Here is a 17,436-nt window from a genome sequence, read left to right as displayed (position 1 = left end):
TTCGAATTTTTCCAAGAGCAGTTCCTGATGGAGACACTGAAAGTACGTATGCAGAGTATGTAGCTCTGCTAACACAATAACAGACAACTTCAGCTGACTTCTCTATGACAACTGAGCAAATAACATAGACTGACAAATTCTGTGTGAAGGCTGAAAACTTCAGGAGAAGTTACATTAACTAAACTTTAAAATATAAATATTTTTTAAAAAGGGCAAGATCCAAAAATAACCTCTTTATAAGAATCAATGGAGACAATGCATGTTTTATTACACTAAATACCAGAATGTGTTTGTGTGTTATCATTACATACAAATGATCTGTTTTCTCTCCATTTTATCACCAGCATCCTGTTTGACTGGATGATCTCCTGATGGAACCTCCTTCGTATGAGGAGGCCAATCTCCACGCCCCTGCTATGGGCACACATGCATCTGACATCCTTCCTCCCCCCTCCTACGATGCCTCCATCCCAGTACCCTCAACACCTCCTCCCACCTATGGGGAAGCAGGTAAAATGGAATCTCATTGATAACGCAACCACACTATGAGCCTGTTAAAACCAGGTCAGCATGCAAATAAAGCACATCTTTCTGTTTGCAAAGACTGAATGCCTTGTTAGTTTTTAGCCGGTGGACCTGAACCAGTAGCCAACACAACAAACATGTGTTTTGGTTAACAAATAAAGAAATACTTTGATATTTGATGATACACACATTTACAAGAAGGCCCAGAAAATTAAGAATCTGTCATAGAGTGTTTCAGATAGTAAATGAAGTTTCCCCTAATGCACTCAAAAAATTACAGGAATTTTTAAGGGAGTCTGGGGACTTTCTTCACAGGCGAACAAAGAAGGAGGCTATATTCATTACCGTTACTGTGTTTGTAAAATTACCGTCAATAACATGTGTAAATGGTGAAATCAGTTGAGTTCAAATAGCTGCTAAATATTGGCAGGTAATACACTTTTTAGATACAGTGTTGTCCTATACCACTTTTACACTGAAATTAGCATCGATACGTAGGGTTTTTTAATGCGATAAACCGGCTAATAAAATTTAAGATTTGTATTTTGAGATTTACACTCTCTGGAAACTGTTTTGGTAAAACTTCATGTTTGGGGGAAGAAAATGCCATTATAGTTCTGGACTGAGGGCTGAAAAGGAGAGAAAAAGATATGCTTACAAATTCAACCTGCTCAATTATTCATTTTTTTTCTAGTTACAGTCCAGCCAGATCCTTTTCCTGTCCTGACTCCGCCCAGGGTGCCAACAGGTGTGACGAACCCTTCACAAAACAGTGGATTCGTAGTCCATCCAGTTACACAAAGTATGAAGGCCACAGCTTTACTTCTGCTCTTCATACCATACATACAATCCAACTTGCAATAATCTTCAATTTGCCTCTCATTTCATTCTTGACATCCTCCTCTATCCTGGATATTAGTTGGAGCAACAACATCTGTCAATGTCATACAAACTCAGCCAGCAGTAGCAACCCAGCCGCTGCCTGTTCCCGTCGCACCAATGTATCTGACAGATACCCCTGGTTTGGTCCACTGCCCACACTGCAACCACGTTGTCACCTCTGATGTCAAATACCTGCCTGGGAAGGCGGCCTGGTGCATGTGTTTTCTTCTCACAGCGATGGGGTGAGACACAGACACACACATACATGCATGAGTATTTAACATCAAAAAGATAAAAGACAAAAGCTTCATCCCTGCGTCTGTGTGTCTGTGTGTTTCAGGTTGATCTGTGGTTTCTGTCTGATTCCATTCGCGGTACGTGGCCTACAAGATGCACATCATTCCTGCCCAAACTGTAGAAACCATCTGCACATTTACACAAGATGACATTGTCAGGATTAATATGGCTCCAGTTCTCCTCAGTCCAACTCTCATAACACTCATAACATATCTTTGTCACAATATCGATAAATAAACTGTGTGTCATTATCTAAGAATGTCAAACAGCCAGCCCAGCACCAAGTTGAAATGTTGACAGCTGACATTTCCACAAATCCACTGATATGTTCACTAGGGCTGTAGCGATACACTAATCTCACGATACGATACGATACGATACACGATATTCAGCTCAAGATATGATATATATCACGATATTCAGCCAATGACACGATTCGATACGATTCGATACACTTACATCATTTTCTGAAAGATTTTAAAAGGGACAATGTGATTTTGGTGACATCTTGTGAGTGAATACGACAATACAACCACTGAATTAATTGTAGGGCTGGGTATCACCATGAGACTCGCGATACGATACCATCACAATATTTTGTCCTCGATAACGATAATATCACGATACAGCGATTCTGCGATAATCGATATATTGCAAGAAATTTCATCCAAGATACATCACGTTATCTGTGTCACTGAAGAAATTCAGACTTTATTGACTGCACTGAATCCATTTCACAGGAATTACAAAACATTGTCAATCAATTTCACATGAATGACAGCCAAGTAAACAAAGAGTATACTGCACAGTGTCTCTTCTTAACACACACACTGACTACAACTATCATTAAATATCTATATGTGTGGGTTTCAGAGCTACTTAAACCATTTTTTAAATTTTATTTGGTTGTATACCTATGTTTGAATAAAGATAAAGCTGTCCTCCAAAGAGGGGTGGTGGTGGTGGGCCAAAAAAAAAAATCATTTTTTTTTTTTACATTTTTAAATATCGATATTTGGCACCAGTGTATCGAAAACGTACCTCAAGACGAAATATCGCGATATATTGTAGTATCGATATTTTGGCACACCCCTAATGTTCACATTTGTAGGGGTCATACGCTACATATCATATTGACATTTCTAGAAAACATGTCATTTAACTCTCACATTTGTTGAATGTGAAACCACCGGATGTCCTTGAGGAGACCTTGGAAGAATTACTAGCCGTGTTGTGTGGCAACAAAAAAACAGCAAGACAAGATTTTTGCACTTTCAACCTTTTTTAAAAATGTATTACAGGGGTTTTAATTAAAATGAATAAGGAAGAAAATGCTAGATACTTCTTTACATGTGCATACAGCACCATATAGGATGTGTTACATTATCAGTTCAGACAGAAGACTAAACAGAGACTGAACAGTGGACGTTTGTGAGAACAAGATGATGTCCAGCACATGCCTCATAGATTTGTTTTTACATTCATGTTTATTCGATTTTCAGCGTTTTAAATACGAAAAGAACAGAATCCTCATTCTTATCCTTTTTGTAATAATGATACAGCCAACACTCATGTTTACTTTAATGATGAAGGGGGAAACTTGTCCAGGCTTGAATGCCAGACATTACAGCCTTTGTCAAAGCAAACAAAGCCTGCTGGAAAACACACTGACTAGACATGCTGTAATTTGCATTATTCTTATTATCTGAGGTAAACCGACCCAGGTGTCTTTAATCATGTTGACGTTTTCTGAGGACTGTGTGGTTGTGTACAGACTGCTGTTCTTCACTGGCCTCTTAGCTGTGGTTAATCTGTTGGTTATTCATCTGAGTACATGAACACCGTGTGGGTTTGCAGGGACATTTACAAAACCATCAGAAAAAATGTTTACACAACTTGGATTTGCCTACATTGGGAGACAGACTAGTATATAATCTGAATTATCATCAGTTGAAAAAACACAAAATTGTGTCTTGCAATCTGTGTTTCTGACTATTTAAACGTGTAGCCTCAAATTTATCTTGTAAAAAAAATACTGATGTCTCGCATACTATGAATTGCTATGATGCATATGTTGGTATATCACTTACAATGAAAAGAAGCTATTCTATGTTCCATATTTTTACGTTATAGCGAAAAAGACAATTGCCTTCTTAACATGTTTGTATCTTAACACATTCATTTTCTATGATTTTCTGGACTATTCCACCGCAGACCTGGAGTCTTGTTGTCATTGTTAGGTTGCCACGCCCTAACTGGGAACACATTTGTTGACAGATGAAAGCTGATACCAAGTGTATACAGTATATAGCTCCTTTTGATTCAGCTGAACTGACTGGATTTGTGTAAATATCAATGTATGGTATCAATTTTGTCATTTACCCCTCCTCAAGAAAGCAAATATGTGTATGCATTTCTCAAAATGCTGAACTAGTTATATACTATACTGTGATGCAGACCTGCTGTGAATACCATATAGATAATAGGGTGGAGGTTGTTGTTGAATAATATGTGTAGTGCCTATGGACTTCCATACAATGACTGACTAATGCACTTGCTTTACCTGTCGTTGTTGTGACACTCTCTGCAAAGTTGACCTCAACTTACTTTGTTTGAATCAATATGTTGTCATGTCATTATTTATTATTCTATCACGTTGATAGGGAAATAAAATGGTCTTTGCCAAAGCTGTGAAGAACTTTTTTTTTTCATTTAGTTCTGTGCAAAGGGGCTGATTTGCATACGAACATGCATATGTTGAGTGTTTGGTCAGTGAGTGTGTGTGTGTGTGCTTTTGTGCTCGCATTTTGACCTTGTCGAGGCTAACTGTGTTAGGCAAAGGGCATTAAGATATTAGAGATTTACTTGATATGACCAGCAGCCAATAGCAGATTTACAGCACCGCTCAATAGAAAGTTAATCAGCTACAGACTGGTGGGCCTCGTCGGCAGATAACAAAAGCATTCACAACTTCAAGCTCAGCACTGATACACACACACACACACACGCACACACACACACACACATATATAAATCAGCCCTTCCTCTCACCACTCCCTCCATACCTTGCCGTCAAGCTTGTTCCAGTGTCAGGTTTGTCAGCGTGTGGGTGAGCCGTCATGAGGAGACTGCTGCTGCTGGGGGTGACGGCCTCGTGTCTCTGTGTGTTTGTCGTCACTGACAAACAACCCGACCAACAGGCAGACAAATCCTCCCCCGAAACGGATGGAGTTTTGCAGCTGAAGAAAGGAAATTTCAACAGAGCGCTGAGAAAACATAAGCAGCTGCTGGTGCACTTCTGTAAGTTACACACAAAGACTTGATCTTGACCTACATGTACAGGCTAAGCATAAAAGTAACACCGTAAGAGTCTCACTTACTGTGCATGTCTGTTTCTGTGTGTGCAGATGCTCCTCTGACTAGAGAAGGCCATCAAGTCTCAAATGCGTTCGAAGGTGCTGCTGAAGAGCTTCAGGGGTCAGAGGTCAAACTGGCTGTGATTGATCAGAATAAGGAGAAGGAGCTGGCAAAAGAGCTTGATGCGACAGGCCTCCCTGCAATCAGGCTGTACCTTTCTGGAGACAAACACAACCCTGTAGACTGTCCTAGTAAGTGAAAATAACAAGTACAAAATCCTTTATACATACAATAATATTAAGATAAGTTACAGGAGGTGTAATTTATCACTTGATTCATAACTAAAGCCATTTAATAGTAGCTTGGTTGAAAACAGCTCAAACTATATGGAGTTAAAATGACGCAAACGGACATCATTATGAATTTAAGAAGCAATTTGCATGATATGGCCACAATTTCAGTTCAAAACAATAGAAACATGTACTAATGTTGTCAACCACTTTGCTATGTGTGTTTGTGTCCCATATGGCCCGTGTAGTAATAAAAAAATAGCGATAAAAATATATATAATATAAAAAAGAAGGAGCAGTCAAATGTAACAAAACGTAATGTTATGAATATAACTTCTGTTCCCTGAAGGAGAGGAACGAGGTACAACACATATATTATGGGATATCACGCCCCCGCGTGGCCTGACTGAAGACACCTCTATTCACGCCTTTAAGGCGGATGACCTGTGGTGACGTATGTGCGGCCCTGCCTGCACATATATACGTGCACCACCACAGTCATCCTTCAGTTCGATAGCCGCTCTTCACCGAGCCCGGCTGCGCAGCGGGGCAACGTAGTGTTGTACCTCGTTCCTCTCCTTCAGGGAACAGAAGTTATATTCATAACATTACGTTCCCTTTCAGTCGATTCACTCGGTACAACACATATATTATGGGACATGTATACACGCCCAGCAGAGCAGCCACCGAACCGGAGTCAAACCTCCAACACTCTAGTGCATCGTAGACCCAGCAGAAAGGACAGAGTGAGCCACCGTAGGGGCTGTCACGTCCAAACGATAAAACCAAACAAAAGTGTGCGGTGATGACCAACTGGCTGCAGCGCAGATATCGCTCACAGAAACCCCTTTAAACAAGGCCCACGAGGCCGCCATGCCCCTGGTTGAATGTGCCCTGACACCTTGGGGCAACGAAAGACCCCTGCTGCTGTATGCTACGGAGATAGCCTCCACAATCCAGTGGGACAGCCGCTGTTTAGACAGCGCCTTGCCCTTAGCCGGATTAGCAAAACATACAAACAACTGGTCGCATAAACGCACACCCTTGGTGCGGTCTATGTAAGTGCGTAGTGCACGCACAGGGCACAAAGAATGTAACCTCCTCTGCTCCTCAGATGCAAACGGAGGGGGGCAGTAGCTCAAGAGCTCAAAAGTCATAGAGCTATAGGCTGTGGGGATAATCTTAGGCAAATACGCCGCATTCGGGCGCAGTGTAACCTTAGATCCATCCGGAGTGAACTGGGTACATGTGGGATGCACAGACAGAGCATGAAGGTCGCCCACTCGCTTTGCAGAAGCCAGAGCAAGCAATAGTGCAGTCTTGTATGAAAGAAATTTCATATCTGCAGACTCAATAGGCTCAAATGGGGGTCCACAAAGAGCCTCAAGCACCAACGCTAAATCCCATGAGGGAACGCTGGGTTTAAACACAGGCCTCAGCCTGCGGACTCCCTTCAGGAAGCGCATAGCAAGAGGGTGAGCGCCTGGCGTCACTCCATCAAAACCAACATGGCATGCAGATATAGCGGCCAAACAGACCTTAATTGTTGAGAAAGAGAGACCCTTGTCCAGCAGCTCCTGAAGGAATGTCAAAACATCCACAATAGAGCACTGAAATGGGAGTACATTTCGGTCCTGACACCACTGCTCAAACGCCCGCCATTTGTAGGCATATAGGCTCCTAGTAGATGATGCCCTCGCACTCTGGATCGTTGCAACCACATTTGGGGGCAGACCCTGAGCTATCAAGTTGGACCTCTCAACAGGTAGGCATGTAGTCGCCACAGCTCTGGGCGTGGGTGAATCACCTCCCCTCCCGCCTGAGAGAGGAGGTCCCTGCGAAGAGGGAGCTGCCAAGGCCTCGCCACCAGCAGACTGATTATCTCGGCGTACCACGACTTTGCCGGCCAGCGAGGAGCCACCAGGATCAGGGAGAGCCTCTGCTGGCGCGCCCTCTCCAGAACAGACAAAATCATTTCCACCGGGGGAAATGCATACAGCAGCGTGTTGGGGTATGTGTGCGCTAGCGCATCCATTCCCAGTGGGACGTTGCGGTCCGTTATGGAAAAGAAAAGGGGACAGTGGGTATTTGCTCTGGAGGCAAAAAGATCCACTTTCGCCCTGCCAAAGCGGTCCCATATCTGAGCCACTACCAGTGGATGCAATCTCCACTCCCTCACAAGAGGGCCTCCCCTGGAGAGAAGGTCCGGTCCCAGGTTCAAGTGCCCTGGAACATGTGTGGCTCTGAGAGACAGAAAATGAGCACTGCACCACAGCAACAGAGAGTGAGACAGTTTTAACAGGGGGAGGGAGCGTGTCCCTCCCTGCTTGTTTATATAGGAAACCACCGTGGTGTTGTCCGTCCTGATCAGAACATGATGGCCTGTCAGAACGGGACGAAAATGCTTCAGAGCTAAAAGGGTCGCTAATAGCTCCAGGTGGTTGATGTGGAGCCTGCTTTGTGCTGGCGTCCAAACCCCTCTCACTGCTGCGCCCTCGCACAGAGCCCCCCAACCGCTCAGGGATGCGTCTGTGGACACCACCTTGCGAAAAAACACCCTCCCTATCGGGGACCCCTGTTGTAATAAACCGGGTTCCCTCCACGGGAGAAGAGCCGACATGCAAGACGGAGTTATCGTCACCCTCCTCTGGAGGTGACGCGGCGCGCACAGCCGGAGAGAGTGAGCCCAGCGTTGAAACGCTCGCATCTTTAACAGCCCAAGCGGCACTACAGCGATCATAGATGCCATCATGCCTGTCAGCTGTAAAATCGTCCGGAAACGCAGTTTGCGTCCCAACTGAAATTGAGCGAGGCAGCGGTGAAACGCAGCCACCCGGTGCTCTGACAGACGTGCTCGGCTCGAAACGGAGCATATTTCCAAGCCGAGGGAAGAAAACTGTTGGCTCGGGGTCAGTGAGCTTTTCTGTAGATTTACTGAAAAGCCTAGCGTTTGGATGTGCGACAGGGTCAGTGACAACTGAGCCGCTGCTCGCTCTCTGGAGCTCGCAATAATAGCCGAATCGTCCAGATAGGCTAATATGCGAACGCCTTTCTCCCGGAGCGGAGCCAACGCCGCCTCTACACATTTGGTGAATGTTCGGGGGGCGAGTGACAAGCCGAACGGCAGCACTAGGTATTCGTAGGCTGTGCCCTCGAATGCAAACCTTAGAAACTGCCTGTGGTCCGGGTGAATCGCTACATGAAAGTAAGCGTCTGTCAGATCGATAGTTGTGAACCAATCTCCCGGTCTGACCGCGCTCAGTAGCTGTCTGAGTGTAAGCATTTTGAACTTGTAAGTTCGTAGGTATTTGTTTAACACTCGCAAATCTAGAATAGGACGGAGCCCTCCGCCCTTCTTCGGAACTACGAAATAACGGCTGTACCAGCCTTTGTTCGTTTCCGAGGCGGGAACAACTCGTATCGCTCTCTTGTTCAACAAGCTGTTTATTTCTTCCCTCATAACTGCTGCTGCTTTGCCTCGTACAACTGTGTTTATTACAGAGTGAAAGCGAGGCGGCCGGGCCGCAAACTGTAAACGGTAACCCATGGCAACGGTTCTCTCTACCCAAGGTGAAACTGCGCATGCGCGCCACCGAGGAAGATGAACAGCTAGCCGACTGACCTGCAGCACTGTGGGGGAGGGGCTGTCGCCCTCTAGCGTGCCGGGGGGAACAGCAGCGCTGGTCTGCTCCGGCTTATTTGATTTGCATTGTTTTGAGAACAAAACGAAATCTTTATTGGATTCAATAAATGCACATTTACAACATTCACACAGTGAACAGGCACCATTTTTGGGGCATTTGTGTGTGAGAGGGAGTTGTGCTTGGGAGACTGTGTTAGGGGAGAGAAGCGCCTCTCGGGACTTGGCCCCTGAACAAAACTTAAACGCGGCCTTTTTGGCGGCAACAACCGAGGGGCAGCAGTGTCTCCCTGCTGCTGTAGCCCCTCTCGAGCCGATCCCGAACTAGGACGACTGCTGCTTCTTATTCCTGGGCGCCGAGCCCCTCTGGAGGCCCGGTGGCGGACCCTTGCTCCAAGCCGAGGGGCGTGGGTTGTGACCGGGTGCATGCTGCTTCACCGGCTGGGGTCCCGACCTCGCCGGCGTCGCAGACCTCTTGGGAGGAGGCGGCGGTGCCGGTTTGTGCAGGTTGGCTGGCTGTTTGGGCTTAGCGTCCCGTCTGGGGATGATGCTGCTCAAAGCCTCGGTGTGTTTCTTTCTTAGCTCAAACTTAGCCTGGATGGCGTCGAGCGACTGTCCGAACAAACCGTCAGCCGACACTGGCTCGTCCAAATAAACAGCTCTGTCCCTGTCCGGAACGTCGGAGAGAGTCAGCCACAGGTGCCTCTGCGCCACCACCGTGGAAGCCATCCCTCTTCCCAGGGAGAGCGCTGCACAGCGGGACACTCGGAGGATGTAATCCGTAGCGATTCTAACCTCGTTAAGGAGAGGGGACAGTGGACTGTCAGGAGGCATACGTGACCCGAGTTCCGCCAGACACATAGCTTGATATGTCTGAAGCATGGTGACGGAGCTCAGTGCACGGGCCGTGCTTGCCTGTGTTCGGTAAATCTTCTCCAGCTGGGACGCGGAGAACCTGCAGTGCTTGGATGGGAGCGTGGTGGGGCCGCCGACACCATGGTTCTGGGCCGGGGCAAGATATGCTGCCAGGGACGCCTCCATAGGCGGAGGGTTGACCAAACCAGCTTTTTCAGCTACATCCAGGTCCAAAAACTGTCCATAGCCGGGCACCGTGGTGAGCTACGCGACAAAATCAGGGAACATGGGCAGGTCGTTTCTGACAGTCGTCGGTTCGGGAGGAAGGAAAAACCCCGAGAACCGCGACTGCTTCTGAGCCGGTGGAGGAGAGGGCCAGTCCACTTCCAGTTTCTCAGCTGCACGGCGGTACAGTGAGAGGAAGGATGTGTCGACCTGGTCAACCGGCGCAGCAGCGGCGGCGTACTGACCCGACGACAGCGGCTCCTGTTCATCCTCCAATAAGCCATGCACATCCAGGCCGATGTCCAGCACGTCATCGTCCTCATGGTAAGAGGCTAGCCCTGGCTGTCTTTCCCAGGACTCTCTCCACGAACTTGACCCGTCGTTCAAGGGTTGAGCCCCGGAGCTGGAGACAGGACTCACAGGACTCGGGCTCGGTCAACGCTCTCCTGGCGTGGACAATCCCCAGGCAGACGGGACACGCTTCGTGGAAGTCCTTTTCGTGCAGGGAGAAGCCGCACCCCTGAGGACAGGGGCGAACAGAAGACTTTCCCTTCGCTTGCTTAGGCTGCGCGCTCATATCGAGACACCAAACCAGAAGAAAGCAGACGAAATTAGCGCTCCGCGGGTAGCCAGTGGCTAACACCAACAGAGGCAGTTAAGCTAATTTCAAGCTGGCAGTAGCCACAACAAGACCAAGCTAACTGGCAGCAGCTAGTTAGCCTGACTCGGTAGAGGTGTTCTTAGCGAGGTGAAGAGCGTAAGAACTGAAGGATGACTGTGGTGGTGCACGTATATATGTGCAGGCGGGGCCGCACATACGTCACCACAGGTCATCTGCCTTAAAGGCGTGAATAGAGGTGTCTTCAGTCAGGCCACGCGGGGGCGTGATATCCCATAATATATGTGTTGTACCGAGTGAATCGACTGAAAGGGAACAGGTGCGTCTTCTTTGTCCGATTTAGTGAAACAATTCAGCATTGGTTTGGAGTCACTGGATCACATGACATGGAAGCTACTGGAAATAAATGCTGAGTTTTCATAATAAATATTCATATAAAATAGAAGAAGCAGTAAAATCCGATAGAAACAGGTGTGCCTTATGTGACCTGTGCAGTAATACAATTCGGGATTTGTTTGGAGTCACTGTGTCACATGACATGGAAGCTATTGAAAAACAACTGCTGAATTTTGCTAGAAATATTGATATAAAATAGAATAAGGAGTAAAATCCAACAAAAATAGATATGTCTTATTTGTCCCATTTAGTTATACAATTCGGCATTAGTTTGAAGTCACTGTGTCGCATGACATGGAAGCTATTGACAAAAAAAACATAATCAAACAAACAATATTAGTTTATTGATGGTTCCTAAGTCAACCATGGCGCCGCTGGGTGTCTCCGGAGTCAACGTCTGGCTAGTATCCATCATAAATTCGACATAAGCAAATAAAACTCACCCAAACAGTGTTTCCACATCGCCTCTGTGATGGTAGACATAAATCCTCAATTCACTGATTGAGCAAAGTGTGAAAATATTCCTAACCTACTGTCTGGAGCTTCTCTCGTCCCCCGGCTGCCGTGTGTTGACATCCACGACGCGGAGCCAACAGGGGGTGTTGTCAAACTGAACTCACTCGGTCTTGGAGGCTGTGTTCAGTCCCAATTAGGGGTCCAACCGTGTTTGCACTCACGTCAGGTTGCTAAAGCCCGCCGCCCGTGGTGTCCTCCACCGTCAGAGCCAAGGTCCCGGTCCACACAAACTCACGGCTAACTGCGCCACGAGCTAACGAATTAGCTACTAATGGTCGCTAGCTATAGCCGAGTTTAGTTAGCAAACAGCAGCCGGTCTGTTACCATAGTGATAAACTGCTCCCTTTTTTTTTACCTTTAGCTTTTGGTCATTATTTACTAGTTATGTAAATAATGTATTAAAGATAAACTTTTTCATAATACAAATGTCTCTTATGCAGGAGTATAAGGAGTGTAAAAGACTATGTGACACACAACTGCCTATAAAACTAAAGTTTCAGAAACGCAGGCTAATCAGAAGAAGTTGGCTAACGCTACACACAAACAGCTCACTCTTCTCTACTTGTGTCCAATTATTTCCATTAAATTACCGTTCAGTCGCTTCATTTAGTAAAGAATAAGACCATAATACAGATACAGATAATTAATATTAGCCCGAGTGCGCTAGATAGCTGTGTTAGCTAAAATCTTTCCAATCCTTTACCTTTTTTTTCTCATGATAACATAACAAAACATTTGCTAAAAGTTTTATCTTTTATAAGAGAATATTAGAAATATTACCTCTCAGGGTGGACACAGGACCATAACTTGATAAATTGAGTTAGATAATTTGCTAGCTAGTTTACAAAATTAGCAAATCTAAGCCAGAGATTTTACTCTAAAACCCCATTAAGGCTACATCTTATATTAAAATCTGATATGTGAGAACAAGATGTTTGTTTTTAGAGTACATATAATTTTACATTTTTTAAAACTATTATTCTTGCCCAAGGTTTTGTGCTGTAGGACAGCCATCCGATATCAAGGATATGAAAACGCAATAAAAACACCTCACTGAACTTTACTTCAAAAAGCTCAATAAAGCATTTACCTCAGAATTATGAATTAAAGTTGACTATTACATGTAAGTTGTAAAAGCTAAACTGTTTTTTTAAAATCAAAATTATTAGTCTACTTAACGTTGGTAATTTTGTGGCCACCAGGTGCTTTGATTTTTTTTCTAAGGAAAGTAACTAGGTCAGATTTTAAAGTTCACATGGCAATGCAACATTTTCTATAGATTTCTTGATAATATCGTAATATTTAAAAAATATCACCTTTGAAATATGAAATTTCCCGTTGAAATATCAAAGGTATGAATGTTTTTCTCCTGGATTTGATTAAGTCCCTCAGAGCTCGGCCTCCATCTTGACCTGGCTGAAGAGGAGGGCGGGATCTGCTACTGACCTCATCGCTGATCTCAGCCAATCAGAGGCCTCAGAGGAGCTGAGAGTGATTGGGTTCTTTAAGGTGAACACTGAATGTTCAACTTTTCCAGCTTTTCACCAGTGATGTGACTCTAATCAAGTGTCCGACTCACTATTCGTGTGCTTTTTTTTTTTATGTGTGTATAGGAGCTGGATCACGACTACGTCCAGGTGTTTTATGCTGCAGCGATTGACCTTCCTGATCTTAACTTTGTCGTGACACAGGATGAAGAAGTTATCAGCAAATATGGCCTCACACATGATGTTGTACTGCTGCTCAAAAAGGTACTGTGAATACAGCACACCGCAAACAAACACACACCTCTGACAGATGGCTGTGCTGAATGTGTTTGTGTTATCTGAGCACTTAATGATTTATATGATTGACACAGGATTTAAGGCGTCACACCACGCAAGATGAACGCATTAATATCCAGCAGTTTAAGGCAAAAGGCTCATTGCATTCTTACCTGTGTGTGTGTGTCTGTGTGTGTGACTGTGTGTCTGCTGCAGTCGGAGCTCATCCAGGCTTATAAAATGATGCCTCAGACATCCAAAGAGGAGCTGATCATCTTTATCACCGTCTACCAGATGGACCCCGTCACCGAGTACACTGGAGAGGTAGAGATGCATTTTCTCACTGCTGAACTCCCATATTTTGAAAATGTTTTATGTATTTCTTTTGTATTCAAACTCCATGAGGTGGGTTACTTCACTATGTTTACAATAAAGCATTTCTATAGTCTTTGTTAGCTTGTGTTTTGGCGTCAGTTGCCATCTTTTTAGGGTGAAATACCTGAATGTGAGATACGTCTTTGCATGAATTTAAAGAAAAGCGCCTTACCTACCACATGATGTGGTTCTCATATTTAAAGGTATTACAGTTGTTGAGCAAACAAGGACAGCATATCACCAGTGTAACCGCTAACTGCTGCTAACTGTATTCTGTTTATAGATCCATGACTGTACCTACTATTAGCTTGTTAGCTCAGTTAGCAGTTCGGCTAAACTGACTAGCAGGGGAGTGTCTGTGTTTACACCGCTAGCACAGGAGCCTTTGAGAAACACAGGAGAAACAGGTGTTCAGGCCCACGGCTAGCTGGTTAGCATGCTAACTTCATTAGATATGTCTGCAACACAACACATGGACGTCTTTGACATCAACATCAAAACTTTTATTTCTTTACATTAATAATTTAATTTTGATTTTAGATATTTTTTCAAATATTATTCCCTCTGTCTCTCTCGCAGACAGCCACTCAGATACTAACAGCACCTGTGTTGAACCATGCCCTCCTCTTCGTCAACAAAAGCTCTGCTGACTTTAAAGACATCCACATGGCCTTCAGCAGCGCTGCATCAGCATTCAGATTGAAGGTAGAAACCAAACACACGCAATATATTTTAAAACACTGTCTTTTTAGCATATTAAATACAGCCTCTTGTGAGTCACGAAGCACTTTAACCTCTTGCATGTGTGTGCATTCAGATCCTGTTTGTGTTTGTGGACGTGGATGAGCCTCGTAATGGCAGAATAATGGAGTACTTCCGGGTGCGGGATTTCGAGGCGCCTCTCATCCGAATGATCAATCTGACGGACCATGTGACCTACCAGCTGCCGTCTGACACTCTGGATCTACAGACCATAAAAACATTCTGCCAGTCCTACTTAGAGGGCAAGGCCAAGGTAGCATTCACTCTCATCTCACGTGTGACACTTCACGAAAAGAGGAGAAACAGTTTGTCCTGATGTTAGTAACGTGTTTGTGTGCATGTTGATGTCACAGCCTAAGATGCAGAGTGAGCCGATACCTGAAGGGTGGGACAAACAGCCGGTGAAGGAGCTGGTGGGAACGACTCTGGAGCAAGTCGCCTTCAACCCCAACAAGACTGTTTTTGTCCTTTTCTGTATGTAAATGCTTCCTTTTTAAAAAAAAAGATGACCCAGTAGGCTTCAACTTCAACTTTCAGACGATTAGGCACATGGATTAACAACGTTTTAACTCTGCTGTAATCAATATTTAATATCAACAATAGATACAATGTCTAGGTGTTGCTCATTGTGACAAACCCACAGATATGTACAACCTGACTGCTTAGTTCTCCTCAGGTCTTTAGAGCGTTTTAGCGTCTATCAGCTCATTGATTTAATTTTCCAACCGCCAGCTTCACTTTCTCTGTTTGCTCTCACTGCCCTCATCAACAAACGACATGCAGTAGATCAGCGTTCCCAAAACAACATGACTGATGTAGCGCACCAGTGGCACGCGTGAGGGAACCTGTTCAGACCTATATTGTAGTTTTCCTAATGAGGACGTGACAGACTGGTGCACATAAAGAGAGCGATATTCCCCTCACTAAACTAAAAGAAGACTGAACGTTGGACTTAAATTCATTAGCTTGTTGCTCCATATCTGCTCGATGTGTATAGAGAACTGCTCGCTTACATATTTGCCACATTTAAAGACGTGATGATAAGTCAATCTTGTGTTTTCAGCTTGTTTTGTTGGCCCCAAGTGGCTAAAAGAATAAATGAACACCGGTTTAAATAATAGAACTTAGAAACATGATGATGTACGTGACCTTAAAATCAACAAATCTATCCTTTTATTGTTTTCTTTGTTCCCTCTGTACTCTCCAGTTTTTATGTTGCTTACAGCACCGTCACTTAAACATCGACTTCAACTGTGTTTTTCAGATCTTCCCTACAGTCACGAGTCCCGCGCTGTGTTTCCGCTGTGGGAGGAGTTAGCCGAGGCCTTGAAGGAGCGAGAGGACGTGGTCGTCGCTCGCATCGACGCCTCGGCCAACGACATCAACCTGTCGATGCAGGGCGCCTACCCGTCGCTCTGCCTGTTCCCTGCTCTGCATGCTGAGAGGGTGTGGAGCATCTTCACTTATATTCTTGAATTCTAGGATTTTTTTGGTGGTGTTTTCTTCAATATTTTCTGTTTCTTCATGTCATTTTAATAAGTATGTGATGTCTGTGTTCTTGTCAGGTGGTGGTTTACCCTGGCAAGAGGAAGGTGGAGGACCTGATTAAGTTTTTAGACAAAGAGATGAAGAAAGCCAAAAAGGAGAGAGTTAAGGTAAATGATCTCCTTCATTACTCTGCCCGAAATGACTGCAGTGGTTTTATGTTGTTTTTCTGTGTGTGTGCTGCCTTTTTTCCACCTTTGTTATAAAAATAAACTTCCTTTTGTGTCTCCAGGAGGATGAAGACAGGAGGAAGTACATCGAGGCCATGAAAGCTGAAGAAGCAAAAAAAGCCAATGAAAGCAAAGACGAGCTTTAATCCAAAAAGAGAGAGAACAGAGTGTGTGTGTGTGTGTGTGTGTGTGTGTGTGTGTGTGTGTGTGTGTGTGTCATACCTTTTAGTCTGTCAAACACTCTCTAAACACAGATCTGGTTTTATCTCCTCAACCTGGCTGTCATGAAGCGTCTGTCCGATCAAATCCAATAAAGTCTTTAGATAAAAACTGTGATGGTGACCAGACTTTCTGAGACTTCCTGTCTTTGTCATGTCGATCATGGGAACTCATGTTGTGTTGAAGCAGACTTGCTTCATGTTGATTTGGATTAAGCCAAAAGGATCCTTGACATAGAACTGTGCAGTGTATTAAATAATATATTGCTACATCATCATGGTTAATATTATCAGCCAGTTTTCTTAATTCACATATATACTGACTAACATTTCTGCTGGTAAGTAACAAAACACTTAAGTAATGAATTTTCTGTTGAAAACATGATATGTCTTATGTCCTCTGTGTCCAACGACTCCATTTTTGTCCGTAAACTATTAAAAAACACATTAATGAAACACACTGCTGCTGTAGCTCAAGTTCCTTCATTACATTGAACACGGATGCTGCAGTTTATTCAGAATTGATCCCATATTCAGCCGTCTGATACTGAAAACGATCACTGAAGCACCAGGTAATTTGGACTTGGATTAGGTAAATGAAAAATAAACTATATTTGTGAGTCTACTAAAGGAGCACTTTGTAGTTTTGGGAGGAAAATTTCAATCAGAAGAAAAAAATCTTCACTGATGTTTGTTTTTCTCAAACTATATAAACTCTCTTTTGTTTTCATGATTGTATATATTTAAAAAATAATATCTAAAATAAGTATTTCTGAGTTTTTATTATTGCCTCATCAATATTGTAAATATTAAAATTCTGAGATTAAATTTCCTCTCCAAAATTTACATAGTGCCCCTTTAAATGTGACTGGAACGATTAGCCTGTATCAGTAGCATGTGGATCCACTGATGATAATTACTGAAATATTTGCCCTAAATTATAGTATATTACAACAGAACAGCTTAGTAAATCTTATTTTTCTGAAAAAATTCCCTTCAAG

At 44.1% G+C, this 17,436-nt stretch overlaps 2 protein-coding genes and 1 long non-coding RNA gene across 3 annotated transcripts; 2 read left to right on the top strand and 1 right to left on the bottom strand.

Moving 5' to 3' along the window:
- Nucleotides 1-243: 243 nt before the first annotated feature.
- On the bottom strand, nt 244-4,906 carry LOC115583446 (uncharacterized). Its single transcript, XR_003984368.1, has 2 exons — nt 4,770-4,906; nt 244-1,632 (listed from the first exon to the last, which is right to left on the bottom strand). It is a non-coding gene; the product is annotated as an uncharacterized LOC115583446 (long non-coding RNA).
- LOC115583283 (lipopolysaccharide-induced tumor necrosis factor-alpha factor homolog) lies at nt 355-2,231 on the top strand. Its single transcript, XM_030419980.1, has 4 exons — nt 355-510; nt 1,220-1,327; nt 1,445-1,649; nt 1,748-2,231. Exons 1-4 carry the CDS (start codon nt 372-374, stop codon nt 1,851-1,853), a joined length of 558 nt encoding a protein of 185 aa, XP_030275840.1. The 5' UTR covers nt 355-371; the 3' UTR covers nt 1,854-2,231.
- LOC115582876 (protein disulfide-isomerase) lies at nt 4,756-16,895 on the top strand. The gene is made up of 11 exons (XM_030419139.1): nt 4,756-5,004; nt 5,112-5,312; nt 12,987-13,111; nt 13,216-13,353; nt 13,582-13,689; nt 14,320-14,445; nt 14,558-14,755; nt 14,856-14,976; nt 15,767-15,948; nt 16,068-16,157; nt 16,280-16,895. The coding sequence occupies exons 1-11, from the start codon at nt 4,824-4,826 to the stop codon at nt 16,361-16,363; spliced, it is 1,554 nt and encodes a 517-aa protein (XP_030274999.1). The 5' UTR covers nt 4,756-4,823; the 3' UTR covers nt 16,364-16,895.
- The last annotated feature ends 541 nt before the right edge of the window (nt 16,896-17,436 follow it).

This window comes from Sparus aurata, chromosome 1 (assembly GCF_900880675.1).
Source record: "Sparus aurata chromosome 1, fSpaAur1.1, whole genome shotgun sequence".
Classification (NCBI taxonomy): Eukaryota; Metazoa; Chordata; class Actinopteri; order Spariformes; family Sparidae; genus Sparus; species Sparus aurata.
The sequence above is the reverse complement of the archived record's forward strand: the minus strand, read 5'-3'. Positions and strand labels throughout refer to the sequence as shown.

Coding starts and splice junctions, on each gene's coding strand:
- LOC115583283 (XM_030419980.1), top strand. CDS start 372: ATGGAACCTCCTTCGTATGAGGAGGCCAATCTCCACGCCCCTGCTATG. Junction 1,328..1,444: donor AGTCCATCCAGTTACACAAA/GTATGAAGGCCA, acceptor CCTGGATATTAG/TTGGAGCAACAACATCTGTC. Junction 1,650..1,747: donor TTTCTTCTCACAGCGATGGG/GTGAGACACAGA, acceptor TGTGTGTTTCAG/GTTGATCTGTGGTTTCTGTC.
- LOC115582876 (XM_030419139.1), top strand. CDS start 4,824: ATGAGGAGACTGCTGCTGCTGGGGGTGACGGCCTCGTGTCTCTGTGTG. Junction 13,112..13,215: donor GAGTGATTGGGTTCTTTAAG/GTGAACACTGAA, acceptor ATGTGTGTATAG/GAGCTGGATCACGACTACGT. Junction 16,158..16,279: donor CCAAAAAGGAGAGAGTTAAG/GTAAATGATCTC, acceptor TTGTGTCTCCAG/GAGGATGAAGACAGGAGGAA.